The following is a 17,283-nucleotide window of genomic DNA, read 5'->3' on the forward strand; positions in this document are numbered from 1 at the left end:
CCAGACATGCTCGATTGGTAAAAGGCCTGGTGACCTTGCTGGCCAAGGAAGAGTATCAGCTACGCAGAGACAGTCCAGAGATATGCGAGTGGTATGTAGCCTGGCATTATCTTGTTGGAAAATGGCCCCAGGACAACGGGCCATGAAGGGTAATGCAACCGGCCTCAGGATGGTATCAACATATCATTGAGCTGTTAAAGATGTACGGAGGATGACTAAAGATGACCTGCTTTCATAAGAAACTCCCACTCTCCAGACAACTCTGCCGATGTTGTGGGGTCAAAGGCAAACGTCTTAAAGGCCTCTGTGAGCGTAACCCTGCCTCAGACAAGGGCCATGAGATGGAGGGCGGTACCATGGAAGTTATAGACATGGCTGTAGTGCATTGAATGGTCGACAGTGATACCATTGGGGCAGTTTGAACCTGGTATCTTGCCTTGCATTTGTGATTCTTGTCCTTCCAGAGCCTTCATTTCGTCGGCAATTTCCTTGTAGCAAGCATTGCTGCCACCATCTTTGCACAGCAGTGTGTGTACGCTGCAGGTGGCTGCCTGTTGCTCGCTGTGACCACCCAGCTTCATACAACCCTACAATGGGACCACATTTTAAGTTGTTTAGTTGTCTGTAAGATCTTCGAATCATCGTAATGGCATTTTTAGTTGCTTCTTGAAGGAATTACAAGGGCAGCAACAAAGAAAGATAAATTTTCCTCCTCTGTTACTGGTTTTATACTTTGCAAATTGCTCACTAGAAACGCGGGCTATGATCGCAATTCCTGTTCATTTGCCTTGAAACTTTGATCATTTGCATGTTCGATCAAGATGTTTTTGTATACCAAATTTCATCATGATTGCAAAAGTCTTTTTTGGTGCTTCGATTTTTTTTTTTTTTTTTTCTTCAAAAGAGTGTATATTTTCCCTTTTTACATTTTTAGAATTCAAGTTTTATACTACTATGATAATTTTTTATTTTGAAATGTTTTGATTTTATGTTTAACCCCTTTAAAAGGATGCAGTTATTAATATTGTCCAGGATTACCTTGCTTTGACTCCAATTTACTTTTAACTTTATTTTAAATATATATATGACCCTCTTACCTGGCTCAGTGATCTCTGCTTTTTATTCTTATATGTTGAGAAATTTTGCATTTTTTGCTTTAAAAGTGACTGAATAATGTTGTTATATTCTGGCTTATGCCCTTTAGTCAATGTGCATGCAATAGTTGTAGAATTATCAACAATTTAAAATTTAAGTGATGTTAAGCCTAATGAGGCTGCAATTCGTTTACATCTGAAGCTCTTAGTAGAATAGTGAATTAAATCAGTTGGTGCACCAACTTAAGTTTCTTTTTGTGCAGGAAGGCCAGTATTTAACTTTCAATTTTTGTATGCCGAAAATTTCTGTCCAATGGTCAAACTGCTTGTTTTGGCATAGAAACTCTAATTTTTATTGCAAAAATTGTTTTTTTAAACTGTATTTGGTACTTTAGGTTTTCTTGCATTTTACAATTTTAATGAAGATTTCTTGAGTTTTAATATATTTTTGCTATGCCATGAAATCAGAACTGAATTAATTGAATGTAAAATATATTTCTAATGAAATTTGAGGAAATGAGTTTAAGTGAAATGCAGCAAAAAATGTGTATAATTTAATAAGCCATACAAGGAAATCATTGTGGTGTTCACATCAGTTTTTTTCCTTATAAAGTTTTCTAATGATATCCTTAATTTCTTTTGGAGTGGTAAAATTTGGTATGTTCTTGGCAGTTATTTTAGTAAGCTTAATTTAGGAATTACATGATTTATCTTGTTGATGGTTAAAAAATTTACAAGATTCCAAAAGACAGCTCCAATGTAAAAAGTATAGGTTTTCTGGAAAATTTTGCAACATTTTGATGATTACAAAACACAAGAAAATTCATCGCATAAGCACAAATTTGTTCTATGACTTTTAGTTACTTATCTGGCAGCTGCAAAATATTTTTTTTAACGTCATTAGGTTTATTCATAAAGAAGTTAATGACTTCTGTTTTACAGTCAACGTAGATGGCTGTCCATAGAATTTTGAAGTGATCTGAAGGGATTAAAATCTAGTAAATATAGGATAATGTCATAAAGCCCTCCAGCTGTACTCCATGCCTTTGTCTGACATTCACTGAAATCTGGGGCCCACCTGGACAGTTGGTCAGTTCTTCATGCTTTGCTTCTATTGCTGCTATAAACTGCCATTTGGAATAAATTTTCAAAATTTATTATCTGATTTAGTGGCTATAGTTCATAGTATGCAATTCATTTGCAGACTCTTTTATGCAAAGCATTACTTTTTTGGGATGTGCCCTCTGTGAGTGTTGCTAAAGGAAGTTTGTTTGGTTTACCCTGTGATCTTTTTTCTTCTTATAGTTATAGTATATTATACACTTCTTGTACACTTATGTACATTAATGAGTCATTTCAAAAAAGGAGCTTCTTTATTTCTTTTTAGCAAAGAATTACCTGCTAACTTGAGCAAGCGTATTCTTCTGTGATAAAGTATGGGGTACTCCTACATTGCAGTGGATTTACATGCCTGATCTTCTTCAAATGATCTATACTTTTTGGAATATTTAGTCTGTCTATTAGTTCCTGAATTGTATCATGTAAACTTAAGCAATAGCTTCTTTTATAGGTCCTTGTTTACTGTGCATGGTTGTCCAGAGCATGCACCATGCCCGAAGCTGAAATTTCGGTTTTTAGGTGTTTCAAAGCAGCTTCAAACTGTGGGTTTAAAAACAGCATTTTTTCTACATACATCACAAATTTGACTAGCCATTAAAATAACTTTTTTTTTTTTTTTTTTTTTAAACTAAAAGAACATAATATGACAAAAATGAATTTTTAAGTTCTCAATTCTTAGCACTGTACTGAACAAAATTTATGCCAAAACAGACTCTAGAATTATACAGCGTGAGTGGAAGAGACTGTGTTTAAACATCTGCTTGAATCAAGGTCATTTTTTATCAGTGGTAACAAAATAATTACAAGAAAATACACTTCAGTTTGAAAATCGAGAGAAATTTACACACGATACAATAGTTTCTTATGATTTGAGACTATGAATTATGCCAAGTCACTTTAAAAAATTTAAAAGGTTATTTATTTTCTCAAGCAACTAGCATTGTGTTTATGCGTGGAAAAAAAAAATCAGAATTATAGATCTTATTTGTGGAGGATATAAATTTTTAAAAGTATTTTGGTGTTTGAAACTGAACCATAAAATAAAGTTCATTTGTTATTATATAGCATCTGTTTTAAATTTCTGTTTATTTATTTACTATTATATTTCTGGTGTGTTTATTTTTACAGGACTTTGAAAAATATGTAGAACAATTATTAAAATTATTTGCAAGGTTTAGCAAGCTAGTCAAGGAAGCATTTAATGACGATCCTAGATTTTTAACATCAAGAGATAAGGTATTGCTCATATTTATGTTATAACTGAGATATTTACCATATAGCATGTTCTAGTTAAAATCAAATTTAACAGAAATATTTCAATGGGAAAAATATATTTATGTATTTCTTAAAAGTAAAAGTAAAAAAAAAAAAAAAAAAATGTTCTTGTGGTATTCCTGTAATTTCAGCAAATATTCCATCAGCTTTAACTCATTCACATCGAAGTCACCCGAAACGTCTGACCATTCAGATATAAGCAGGTTGCTCAAATGTCTGAATACATTTCTACCTGGTGCTTTTCTTCATCATGTTAGTGCATGCCGCATTGGTTTCGGGAGTTGTTAAATGACATACCAACCATTCTTTTGAAGCTATTAAGTAGCTCTGTTATTTGAATTGTGCCTTTGCTCTTCTTTATGTATTGTCAATGTTTCACTATTGATGCTTTCAACTGCAGTCGTGTCCCAAGGGAAAACTGCACGCTGGGTGAAACCACACAAGAGAGTAATCGCTTCACTTAAAAAAGTAAGCTATTGCTAATGCTGTAGCATTCTACTTTGAATGGGAAAAGAAAATCCATTCCAACAAAAATTTGTATATACAGGCATTTCAGATGTTTGAGAGAAACAGATTTGGGTCTCTATCGATGCGAAAGAGTTAATAGGTGTATAGTAAATAATAATAATAATAATAATAATAATAATAATTAGTATTTTGTTTTATTTGTTTAAGAATATTTCATTCACAGGCTTTTAAGGAAGTTGTTAACGATACATCTGTTTTCTGCTTAGAGTGGTCTACAAAGCAAAAAGTGTAAGATCATATGTGTTTTTCACATAAAATTCATAAATTGTTAATTTTAATGTCACATAAAAATGTACATTTTGAAGTAGCTCTGCTCACTTTGTTAGAAAATGCTATTTAATAATTTCCGAATATTAAATGTTCTTCTCTACAGGATTGGCAACAGAACTCAACCAGAATTTCGCTGTGCCGAGCTTTTAGCTAATTATTGTGATGTGCTGCTTAGGAAAACCTCTCTCACCAAAAAATTGACATCAGATGAAGTTGATAAAAAATTAAAAGGAGTGGTATGTATTTATATTTTCTGCTATCAGTAGTTAGGTATAAAATATAATTGACAGATTTAAATGTTTTAAGTTACAGTTCTATGTAATATATATGTATGCATTACATAACTATACCAAATTTTTGTTAGTTAATGTAAAATTTGATGAAAATAATTTTTTTATTTTAAATTAATACTTAATTTTCAAATTAATGCATGAGATTTGTTTTTTCCCCCATTGGGTGGACACATACTTATTAAGCATTGGTTGAGAATGGCTGAGCATATCACTCATTTAGCTATTTCATCCTCAGAAGTATTGTCCATGGGTATTCAATATTGTACCCCAGTAAAGGGGAATTGACAAACATCCATATCTTCTCCAGGAATCGAATTCAGGTCCTATAATATGGCATTTGCACTGCTAACCACTTTAAAGAACAACAGGGAATAAACTTAAGATTTCATAAAAACTGGAATTCTCTTCTTTTCTTTAATTATTCAATATCTTATGAAAATGCGTTTATTTATTACAGAGGGTGTTTACACATTTTTAGAATAATTTTTGGGCCATTTAATTTATGTTTAAAATGTGAAGAGTATTTTTTTAAATGTTCGATCTAATAGCCTTTTTACTGGACTGTAAGTCTGGGTCATGATTTCTATGATGGAAGGGCTCTTCTGATTTCCATGATAGAAAGACTCTCCATAAAATTTTGGCAGTATTGATCTCCATTCCTGTTCCACTTCTTCCAGGGTTCATCAATTGTGGTGGGTAGCACTTACAAAGAGCTCATTTTGAGACACTAGATACACAGTAATCCATAGGTCAGGGAACTTTGTTCGAATACGTTAAAAAGGTATATACAGTATGAAGTCCATAATCCGGACTCATCAGGACTTCATCCGGATTAGGGGTTTTTCCGGATCATAAGATCATCAATTTAAATCTGGTAAGATTGCATACAGAAATTACACAATTAAAAATATGAAACTGTAATTTATGAAATAAAGAGCAATTATGATCTAAAGGGTATCAAAATTTACAAAAAAAAGCTTAATATTTATTTGTTTACTGTGTTAAACATTTCTTTCAATGTAAGTTGTTTAAGTTGGTTTGTTTTTTGTGCCAATACTTTCTTTTTAATTCTATAAACAGACATAATTTCTTGTTCAGTTACAAAGTTCCACTGCTCAAGTCCTGTAATTGTTGTGTTGCGAATACCGACTAACTTATCAATCGAAATTTTTTTGTTTTCAATAACCTCTCTGTCACTTTCTTCACTATCAGAAGCGGTATTTTCTGGATCTAGAACCATACTACAGATTTCGCTGTCCATTAATTGATTGATAATTGGGGCATTGTCGTCCCAATGAAAAACTTCTGTTATATCATCTTCATTTATTATCGCTTCTCCACATTTCTTTACAAAATCCAATAACTGGAAAATTTCACCTTTACTTTGCGATGTCCGAATACCTTCAAATTCGCGGCTATGAATGACCATGAAATATGGTCACCATGAAATATGGTAGCTGGCCATAAATTATGCCAAGCATTTTTTAATGTGTCTGGAGACACATCCTCCCAACGTGCATGCGCAAACGAGCAATAACGAGCATGCATAAAGCATACAAAAAAAGTTTTTGGATTTTGAGGTCTGGATTATAGATCATTCCGGATAATGGACGTCCGGATTACGGACTTTGTACTTTATGTATATATGATCGGTCTTCATTTTTTCAAGAAATTCTGTGGTACTTTTCAAAGTATGACTTTGTCTTGATAAATTCTTCTTGCTTTGTCTTGATAAATTCTTACGCTTTGAAAGTCACTGGCATAAAGAAATGGAATTTCTATTGTCAATATCGGTCATAAAACTTTCTCTTGATAGTGAATTAATGTTGAAATTTTTTTCTGCTCTTCTTATTTTTATTTTCCTACTGTAAAAGAATCCTGCGGCAATCATAAAGCCATTACAGAAACTTAATTATGCATTGACGGAACTAAGTTTATGGTTTCTTTTTCTCTTCCTTTTCAGTATCAAATTACACATTTTTTTAGTTGTTGCCATCATTTAGGTAAAACCATGCTTCAGCAAAGGTCGCAATGTATTTTCATTTATGTCCTGCTAAATAGTTTTCATACAGGGTTCTGGAAGCTGTTGTGTCTTGAGCCACATGCCTTGGCCAAAGCTGGTGAACATTATGCTTTTTAGATTTTTTAAAGTTGTAAGTCTTGGTTTGTTGTTTTATTTATTGTTGGTACGGATGTATTTAAAGATTTTACAATTGATTTCTGCATCGTCGGATTTTCTCTGGTTACTAATGATTTAACTATAGAAACAGGAGTATGTACCTTTTTTGAATATTTGCTTGAAGTTTTTTCAATGCAGAAGTAATAATTGACGGTTTTTTTCATGTCCAATGAATAATGTTGCTTATTTTGCTCTTAGAAAATATAATAGCATACATTGCTCTAAGCTTCATAATTACAGAATAAGAATAAACTTGAGAGGCATTAGAAACAGTATGTACCTTTTTTTTGGTATTCATTTGGAACCTTCTTTCCATGTAGAAGGTCCATTGATGGTTTTTCCTTTTCTGAAGAATAATATTGCTTATTTTCCACTTAGAAATTGTAATGTGATTCATTTCACCGTGTTTCTGAATTACGGAATAGGAATATTACTCTTCGGAAAGCGCAAAAACATATTCCTCGGTCCACAATTTGTTTGCAAGCAACGTTTTGAAAGAAAAATTTAAAAAAAAAAAAAAAAAAATCAAACCATTTTTCTCGTTTCAATGAATAATTTGTGGCCTCAAATTTTTACTGCAAAACATTTGTTTTTCTTCAATTCTTTATTTAAATTATTTTGAAAATGTGTAAACACCCTCTTTATTATTCAGTAATGAATATTTAAGTTACCACCAATTAATATTACCATATAATATGATTAATATCTGTTAAAAGTATCAGTTATTGAATTATGTCATCAGTCATTCCTAATTAAATAATTAGAACTAAAACTGGCATGTTTTTTTTGGGGGGGGGGTACTGAAAAACATAATATTGTCCATTTTGCCATTCTGACGAAGTTTTCATTTAATTTTTTAAAAAATAAAAATTTTTTGTGTGATCTGTTTTATAGAAAAAGTAAATATTCAAGAATCAATTATATTACACATAGTTTGGATAATTTTACTGTTATAAAAAATATGCATTAACTTTTATAAAGATAAGAATTTTAAAAAAAATTAAAACTTTTATGTTGGTTGAAAACATGGGAAAAAAGTAGATTCAAAATTGTAAATATTGTCCATTTTGCCATCCTGATGAAGTTTTCATTTCATTGTTTAAAAAATATGAAATTTTTTTTGATCTGTTTTATAGAAAAACTAAATATTCAAGAATCAATTGTATTACACATATTTTGGATAATTTTACTGTTATCAAAAATATGCATTCATTTTTATAGAGATAAGAATTTTTAAAACAATTTAAACTTTTATGTTGGTTGAAAACATATATATAAAAAAAAAGTAGATCCAAAATTGTATGTATTAGATACATTTTGATTCTTCTGTCATATGATCTAAAACTGGTGTCTCCAAACATTTTAGCCAGTAGGCCATATTGGCTCTTTCACAAAGCTACGATCCAGTTAATTCATCATACCACTGTAATGAACAGCATTTATAAGGAACAGCATTTATGAGGAACAGCATACATGTTTTTAAATGAGGGAGTGAGATTTTTGTGATTGGATTTATGTGCTATGATCTTATGAAAAGTCTTGTTTTTTAGACATTTATGCAGTTTCACCTAATATAAATTTCTTAAAGCTGTTTTTAAACATTTTCAAAAATATATTTTTGTCCCAGAATATTACAGATTTCTTTATGTACTTTACTTTTCAGTAGTTTTATCTCCCCATTGTCACAATTTATCAGTGTATTTTATTTACACTTTTCTCTGAGGCAAACTTTCTCTCATAAGTATTTTATATTTTGGGTAAGTTTTGTGTGAAAAAAACATCTCCAAGATTAAAATAAATTACTACATAAAAAGAACAAAAATTAAGTTTTAAATAAAATCACTACTGAAAATTTCTATGAACCGACCTAGCATAGTACTATAAAAGTTAGAAAGATAACACACGAAACCTTTAAGTAAGTGCGAAGTATTGTAATTGTAAAAAATTTAGGATATCATGTTTTAATGAAAATATCCATTTTGACCTCTCTTCAATCTATTTAAATGATTTTTTGTGTACGCACGCACAGAATAAAGAGACTCTTTCCCCCAAAATGGATTTAGGAGAGATTTTTTTCATGATGTCTGTACGTATGTATCTTGCAAAATTCAAAAACAAGTAGTCTTAAATTCTCTATATGGCACTGCTATAACATTTAGTTGTGCACCTCCCTTTTTGATTGCAATCTGCTGCATCAAAAGTCTCTCTCTCTCTCTCTATATATATGTATATATATACGCACTCTGTTACCTGGCTCGATAAGCTCATTTTTTTTATTCTTATATGTTTGTAAATTGTGCATCTTTTTCCTTTAAAAGTCACTGAATTATGGTGTTCTTGTATTTCGGGTCAGGTTTTTATTACTTTAGTTAATCTGCATGCAATAATTGTAGAATTATCAACAATTTAAAAGTTGTTTAAGTGCTACGAAGCCTAATGAATGTGCCATTTGTTTACAATTTAAACTCTTGCTTTGTTTGAAGTTGTTTTGAGTTTTTATGTATTTTTGCCTTGTCGCAAAGTGAGTGAGAAATATATCTCTAATGGAATTCAAGGAAATAAGTTTAAATGAAATGCAGCAAAAAATGTGTATAATTTAAAGGACATATGAGGAGGTCATGCATGTCCATGTGAGATTTTTTATATATACAGTGTTACAGTATTTCACTCATTGTAAATTTAGAAATGTTTGTATAATATGTTTTACAAAGAATGTGCATGATAGGCAATGTATTTCTGGATTGGCTGTTATACGAAACAGTTATTGCATATTCTATTTGTAATTTAAAATTTTATAACATTATTTTAAAGAAATCCCTAGTGGTCCAGATCGTTAGTGCTCACGGGCCAGATTTGGCCCTCAGGCCATAGTTTGGAGACCCATGATCTAAAAGAGAGCTGACCTAGTCCATGCTACTGGTGGATTGTGATCATGCTTAATCATTAGCCTTACGTATTACATTGTTATTTGTATTTTTCTTATACATCAATCGATAATATCACCTAGTCAAAAGCATATCATCATGTTCTTAACCCTCCAAACATTACAGATTTTGAAGCATTAGAAATTTCAGAGTTTTCCGAAATGTCATAAATATATTTTCTTTCTTATAATTCTAGAATGACTCTCTCACTTTGTACCTCGAATCCTTTCCTTCCAATACACATGCAATCCAAAATTAGATTCATCTGGCAGAAAATTTCAGTTATAATAAGTGGTAAAGCCATCCTTGAATATGGAATTTTACATCCATAACTCTGAAGGGTTAAAATGATTAGACAGCATCTAGAATGAACATTTCACATTTTTTATGCATTGTGTAATGCTCTTCTTTTTGGAAATCACTTTTTATATGCTTAACTTCAATAATTTTTTTAATCTATTTTATGTTTTTCTTCCAACCAGAGCAGTTTATTGTTCCAAGTAAGATTATTCCTTAAGTTCTCTGCAAGTTGTAGGAAAACTGTTGTATGGCTTGCTGTTGAGATTTGTGGAGGAAGCCATTCTTTCCTTCCTAAAACTATTTTGTTTACATTTCCTTTTGATTCATTAATCTGTACAAACCCATGTATACTAACTCTCAATGCTTACTATCTTTTATTTCCAAAAATCATAAGAGGAAAAATATTTAGATCTTATAGATTTATCTCTTTACAAGTTTATAAACTTTTATAAAAAATATGTTTTATGTGTCCATGAAATATCTTTTAATTATGCATATTTTCTGTAATTATTAGAAAAATTATGTTCAATAAAAGTATTGTTTCTGCTAGATTTATGTACTATAATGAAACAATAATAAGTTTGTGTGTTAGCATTCTGATTGTAGGTGTAGGCATCTGTACAGTTAATCCAAATGCTTTATTTAATTGAAATTTTACATGCTGCATATATAAATATTTTTAGGTAGAGTCTTGAAATTTCACTTTTAAGGTTGATGTAGGTAATAAAAAAAGATAATTTTTAAAAGATAATAAAAAATGAAAAGTTTACCAACAGTAAGGCCCCTGCAGGCTAATTTATTAATTAAAGATATTATCAGAACTTAATATTATCAGATTTGTAGAAATGGTTTCCTGGTTTTTAAATATTGATTACTCTGAACTAATATTTGAAGCAGAAAGATGCTTAAAGCCGATTGAAATGATACTGTTGTTAAAATTAAAATTCATATGTACACATGTTCATCTCTCCGATTTATTTCTTCAGCTTTTAGTTTTGAAGTATGTTCAAAATAAGGATATTTTCATGAGGTATTACAAATCTCATCTCACAAGACGTCTCATTCTCGAGTCTTCAGCTGACAGTGAGAAAGACAAAATTATGGTTGAATGGTTAAGAGTAAGTAAAGTTTTAAATTTTTATCTTGATATGAGTTTTATAATATATAAAATTCTGCTTATTATTAACCTTTATTTATTTATTTATTTATCCCCTCACACCAAAGGATGTTGGTATGCCTGCTGATTATGTAAACAAATTAGCAAGGATGTTTCAAGATGTAAACATTAACAAAGATGTTAATCAGCACTTTAAAGATCTTCATCGAAATAGTGGTTCTTGGGTTGGTAAGTTACAAATTTTTGTCACTTTTTTAAGGTGATAAGGTGCTTTATATCCATGCTTCTTAACATTTTATGTGTACTCCTTAGGAATATGTCTGTAATTCGTCTACTTTTTATATGGTTATATAAAATAATAATGTGTATTGTATTAATGGGAATGTTATATATAATTATACCAGTATCCATTTTGAACAATCAGCTATTAAGAATGGTCATTATAGTAATAGGCCTCGTATATTTCAAATAGGTAAAATTTTATTGTTAATTTGTTTCTGGTGAATTTTGGCTCAGGGAGGGAGGAGAAAACAATTACAGACATAATGAGTATTATGCTTAAAATAAACATAAAAAAGTTTGTATCACCAATTTATCATTAATGACATTGAGTTGTCAAACTTAAATGCATTTACTTGAGACATCACTACCAAAATGGGTTAGAGCTTATTTCTTTAGCAACAGACAGCTATAGACGTCCTATTAAGAGATATTCTTGTGGTAGACAGACAGAATGTGCACACACACATGATACGTTTTTTATTTGCACATCTAAAATATGTATATCCAGAAATATATAAAATTTTCATCATGGTAGCTTCTGTAATTTTAACATTCCTATACATTAAAAACTGGCTTATCATTTAATTCTGTTTTATGTATGAAGATACTGTTCAAGAAATAATTTTATTAAACAGTAAGACTGAAAATTTGGTCAGACTTTTTGAATTAATCTTTCTATAATTTTTCATTAAAGAAACATTGATTTTTTTTATATGGCTGGTTAAAAGAGCTAAAGAAAAGAAATGTCTTATTCATTTACTGCTTGTGAATGGTACAGCAATATCAGAAACCCTTGGGATTGGGGCATGACACAGCAGTCAGTTCCCATACATATGATGCCACATTGCTTGTAGCATTACCTACTGTTTGCAAAGTGGCTATCGTTCTGTTTTCTTTAATGGTTTATAGCAGGGGTTCTCAACCAGTGGTACACATACCACTGGTGGTATGCAAGAGAAAAATAGGGGGTATGCAAAGAAGCTAAGTATTTTTAACTATTAAATTCAAAAATTAAAACCCCAACATCCTAGTTGAGTTTTTTTTCTCTAACACTTGTAAATTTATGCAAGAGTGGTGGTGTAGTAGTATTTTGTAGTGGTGGTACTAAAGGTTTTCAATTTTTGTTTAGATGGTACGCACTCATCAAAAGGTTGAGAACCGCTGGTTTATAGTAGAGACCAGGGGTTGGCCTGTGAGCCAAATCTGACCTGCAGCCTGCTTTAATACAGCCCATAGCTTAATATTGTATTTAAATAAAAAAATTTTAATGCAGCTGCCAGTAATTGGGTTGAGAAGTTCTAAAAAATAACTATTGGGATCACATCTTTGCATTTATAATCTGCCGTTGCCATAGAACAAATGTTGCCAGTTTTCTCAATTTTTCTTTAGTAGTACATGTTGTATTGTTTGTCATGTCTTTTGGTGTTTAGTGATTATCAGCACTCTGTGTTGTTTTATTATTTTCATTTTATTTTACTTATTACCAACTACTCTCATTTCACTCTCAAGACCTTGGAAAAGTGGAGGTAAAAGGTGGAAAGTGAAATTTGATAGTTGTGGTATTAAAGCAGAATGAATATTTGGCTATGAAATTAAATGATAAAGTATTGTGTTTATTGCATAATATAATAGCTCTGTGAAAAGCGTAGTTCCTTCTGTGAAATATATATCCTTACCAAACTAAGCACTCAAAACAATATTTAAAGTTCACAGAAAATGAATGATTGTTAAAACTGGAATGTTTAAAATAGAGTGCTTCATTACAATATGATTTATTTGCAAAATTAAAAATTTATAATGAAGCAGTAAGTAACTTACGAACAACTCATTTATAAGCTGCCAAAAAAGAAAAAAAAAATCGGAAGGCCTTCAGATTTTACTTTACGCCCAAAGAAGCTTTTTTTTAACGTTTTCTGTGTTACCTGTATTTGCTAAATATCATGTTCGTGAAGAACTTGAACCATTAAATTCAGTTTAATGGTTCAAGTTCAATTCAGTTTAATGGCAGTATTGCAAAATAATTTTGAAATGAGTATATCTTTGGAATTTCTGATACACAGTCTCATGCCCTGGAGATAAAATTTTTTCCCCCATACAGTGTTGCCATTGCTTGCTTCGAAATCATTGAGTTTGTTAATACAAAGTTCGTTAAAGTTTTACAAAGTGTGAAATAGATAATAAAACAAATTCCAAATTCGGGCTTCCAGATGCCCATATTCAGGTGGAAACTTCTGTTATTCAAAATTTGATGGCTCTAGGTATCGTTGTTTTATCATAGTGCAAGAAACATATATACATTTATGCAAATTCTTCATTATTTAATTTCTTTAAATATAATACAGGGCTCTAATATTTTGTGGTAGCAATTTGAAAAGTAAACTGACTTCAACGTAAAAGGCCAAAAGGCTAATGCCCTGTGGGATAAAAAGAGATAAAAAAGATAAGAAAAAGGAAAAAAAATATGTTTTGATGATGAATTTATTAAATCATGTTTGTTTGTGATAGCTGAAGAAATGTGCCCAGAGGAAATGCATTTGTTTTGATCTGCCAGCCATTCGACGAGAACTGTTAAAAGAGTTGAGCACATTATTAACTGCATTAATAGTCAATTAAAAGACAAAGCAAAAATTTTCATTTTTGTTGGCTGTTGATGTATTGAAAGACTTTAGTGACACAACCAGATTGCTGCTGTTTATTCAAGGAATCAATATTGAGGTGACCTAAGAATTAGCTTCTGTGAATGATCTGCATGGAACAATTACTGGGAAAGATATCTTCAGGGAAGTTGAGAAAACACTAACACAGTTTGTAGTGAAATGAGTTAAAATGTATCACAATTGATGTAGGATGGGAAAGTATTAGTTGGATAATTGTGAAGAAGCTAAATGTTAAACATATCTGGGTAAAATCCTTGTATTATTTATTTGCGTACTGTTTGCGAGAAACACTTCAATCTGTCATGTCTCATTGAACTAGTTGTGTAAGCTATTTTATTCACTTTCATCATCAGTTTCATGATTTTTTTATTAAAGCTAACAAAGTGAAAGGTTATGATTTGCTCTACCATACAGTAGTTTGATGTGTTAGCAATGGAAAATTTTTTTTTGAGACTTTTGAAATAATTGAAATTTTTCAAAATGAGAAAAAGTGTCCAACCACTATTATAGAACATTGAATAACTATAGAAATTATGATTTCTTACAGATATCGTGGGATAGTTTAACAAATTTAACTTCAAATTACAAGGAAAGGCTTGTAATTTAAAGTTAAATTTATTAATTTAACTGTTTGTTATTTTTTCTAATTTAAGTTAAATTTGTTATTCATTTCACGTATGGCCCAACAGCGGCCGAGCGGTAAAGTCGCTGAACACTGGTAGTTCGGTCCAAGGTTCGAATCCCGCGAACGGGCTGGCTGCATGGGTGTTTTTGTGGTTTTCTCCATATATAATGTATATACGAGCCAATCTACCCTTAGAAAGTCCTCCATGAAGGTATCCCTCTCCTTAGGCAGCCCTAGTGTGCTTTACCATAATTAAATACAACACAATACACCATTTCACCTATGAGCATAACTGCTATGCTCACATGTGAAATGAATTCTGTCTGTCTTATTGCTGAAAAATCACGTTAAATGAGTTTAATTGTTTTCCATACTGTAAAAGTGTGAAATCTCCATTCCCCCAAAATTTGTGACAGGTACATTTTGTGAACATAAGTTACAACAATGTTTTTTGGATCTTTTGCAAGCGCAAAGACATCTCCATATTTTAAAATCCATTTGCTTGTGCAACTGAGGACCTTCAAATGCAAGTGATTGATCTGCAGAATGATGATATGCTAAAAATGATGGTTGAAGAAATGGATCTAACTCAGTTATATAAATACCTTTCAGATGATAAATATGATCATAGGGAAACAGACTTCAGTACTGAAGATCCCGAGTTCAAATCCTGAAGAAGGCATGGATGGAAATTATCTGTCTTCTCATAGAAGGTAACAGTGTCTGCCTATTAGATGCCTCCGTAATAAAATGACCACCACTTCTGGCCTTAGTAGTGGCAAAACCCTAAAAATGGCTCGTACCCGCCATTAAAAAAAAAGAGAAAATCATATTAATGTCAATTTATATCTGTATTTGGGATTACTTACCAATGTGAAAGGAAATTTTCAAAAATGAAGTGTGTATAGTCGCAGCTCAGATCATTATTAACAGTTGGCAGTACTAACTTGGAAGTACTAACTTCGAACTTCAATATGATAAAGTATCTTGAAAAAAACAATTGTATTCATCACATTAGTATAAAATTTTAACTTATTCCATTATATATTTATTAATAAACAAAATTATTTTATTTATTTATGAATTTTTTTAGGGGGGTGGTGTAAATATTAGCAAAATGTGCATAACTATAAAAATATCACTTCCTAAAAAATGTTTTAAACTTTTTTTTTGAAGCCTACCCAGCCCAAAATTTTTGTGATCTGGCCCCTTGTTTTTTTTTGAAAGTTTGCCAATCTCTGGTATAGATTGTAATAGTTCAATGAACAATGTGCATGGATTCATGAATGGTGTGCATCCATCTTTTCTGATGAATCATGATTTTTCATACAGCCGCATGATAGTCATGTTTGTATTGGAACTGATTGTTGGAGTCATTTTACATTATCATATCAACTGAGCACCTGTAATTATGGTATGGGATGTGCTACAAGTCCCATTTGCATCTGTTATACATACCTAGTACTTTTTTTAGCCAATATTACATTGAAGAGATGTTAGAGCTTCCAATAGACCTAAATGTTGAGATCACTTGTGGAGTCAGCTACCAGCAAAGTAATATGTGATTGCATGCTTCACACATTTTGTGACATTGTTTCAACAGATAGCATTTTCCATATCTTTTTTAGGCAGTATGTTCAGGATATTTTTATGGATTTAAAACATCTGCTCTGTCATTGGCCAGAGGCTTGGGCAAAAATAACCACTAATAACTACAACAGATGGACTTTGGCAAAGTGTTAATGCTTCATGGATGCAATATCTTTAGTTGATACCCAGATTTAACTCCACTGTATGCCAAGTCACATAGCAGCAGTTATTGCTACCCATAATGATTATTCACAGTACTGAACTTTAGGTGTTCTGAAATGCCAAACAGCATGCAAGTTTAATCATATCATCCATGTAATTAATTTATAAAATAAATATGAGTTTTTATTTTATATGCATTATGTCACTTTCAAATCCAGCAGTTTATTTTTGTGCCTTTTTTCATGAGTTAGTTCCTGATATCAATTTATTCCACTTGTTTTCTTTATTAATAATTTTTTAAAAATATTTTTTTATAATTTTTTGTATTATTGTTCTTTTCTTCATAATACATTTTATAGGTTCTTTCAATGTGAAAATTCTTAATGCTGGTGCTTGGGCTAGAGGAAGTGAACGGATACAAGTATCATTGCCTCTAGAATTTGAAGATTTTATTCCTGAAGTAGAAGAATTTTATAGACAAAAACACAGTGGTCGTAAACTTCAGTGGTATCATCACATGTCAAATGGCACTGTAAGACTTTATTTTTTCTCCTAGTTGTATATATACAACTTTCTCACATTTACTCTGATTAGGAACAGGGATTCTAAAACTTATTTAGTTTTGTACCACATAAATAAGAATAATATATATATATATATATATATATACACCATTATGTACCAACATAAATATGAGAAAGTTACATATTATGTACCAGTATATGGGCCACTTTGTATTCATTTTGACCATTCATTTAAATCTTTTGTGTAAAAATTTTGCTATAAAAATAATGTAATATACCATAGTTTTTGATAAATCCTGCTTTAGAATATTGCTATTATACCAAGACTGTGCATAAATTAGAAC

At 31.1% G+C, this 17,283-nt stretch overlaps 1 protein-coding gene across 1 annotated transcript in view; it reads left to right on the forward strand.

The window, feature by feature from the left end:
- LOC146997009 (cullin-5-like) overlaps nucleotides 1–17,005 on the forward strand; it is a 197,686-nt gene extending 180,681 nt beyond the window's left edge. Inside the window, exons 9-14 of the mRNA XM_085816432.1 lie at nucleotides 3,342–3,449; nucleotides 4,180–4,244; nucleotides 4,390–4,522; nucleotides 10,969–11,100; nucleotides 11,207–11,327; nucleotides 16,775–17,005. Of these exons, the coding sequence (XP_085672558.1) occupies nucleotides 3,342–3,449; nucleotides 4,180–4,244; nucleotides 4,390–4,522; nucleotides 10,969–11,100; nucleotides 11,207–11,327; nucleotides 16,775–16,971 (756 nt within the window). The 3' untranslated portion in view covers nucleotides 16,972–17,005. The remainder of the gene's footprint in view (nucleotides 1–3,341; nucleotides 3,450–4,179; nucleotides 4,245–4,389; nucleotides 4,523–10,968; nucleotides 11,101–11,206; nucleotides 11,328–16,774) is intronic.
- Nucleotides 17,006–17,283: the final 278 nt, after the last annotated feature.

This window comes from Stegodyphus dumicola, chromosome 5 (genome assembly GCF_044657685.1).
Source record: "Stegodyphus dumicola isolate Sdum_Otavi_A_Nest chromosome 5, ASM4465768v1".
Classification (NCBI taxonomy): domain Eukaryota; kingdom Metazoa; phylum Arthropoda; class Arachnida; order Araneae; family Eresidae; genus Stegodyphus; species Stegodyphus dumicola.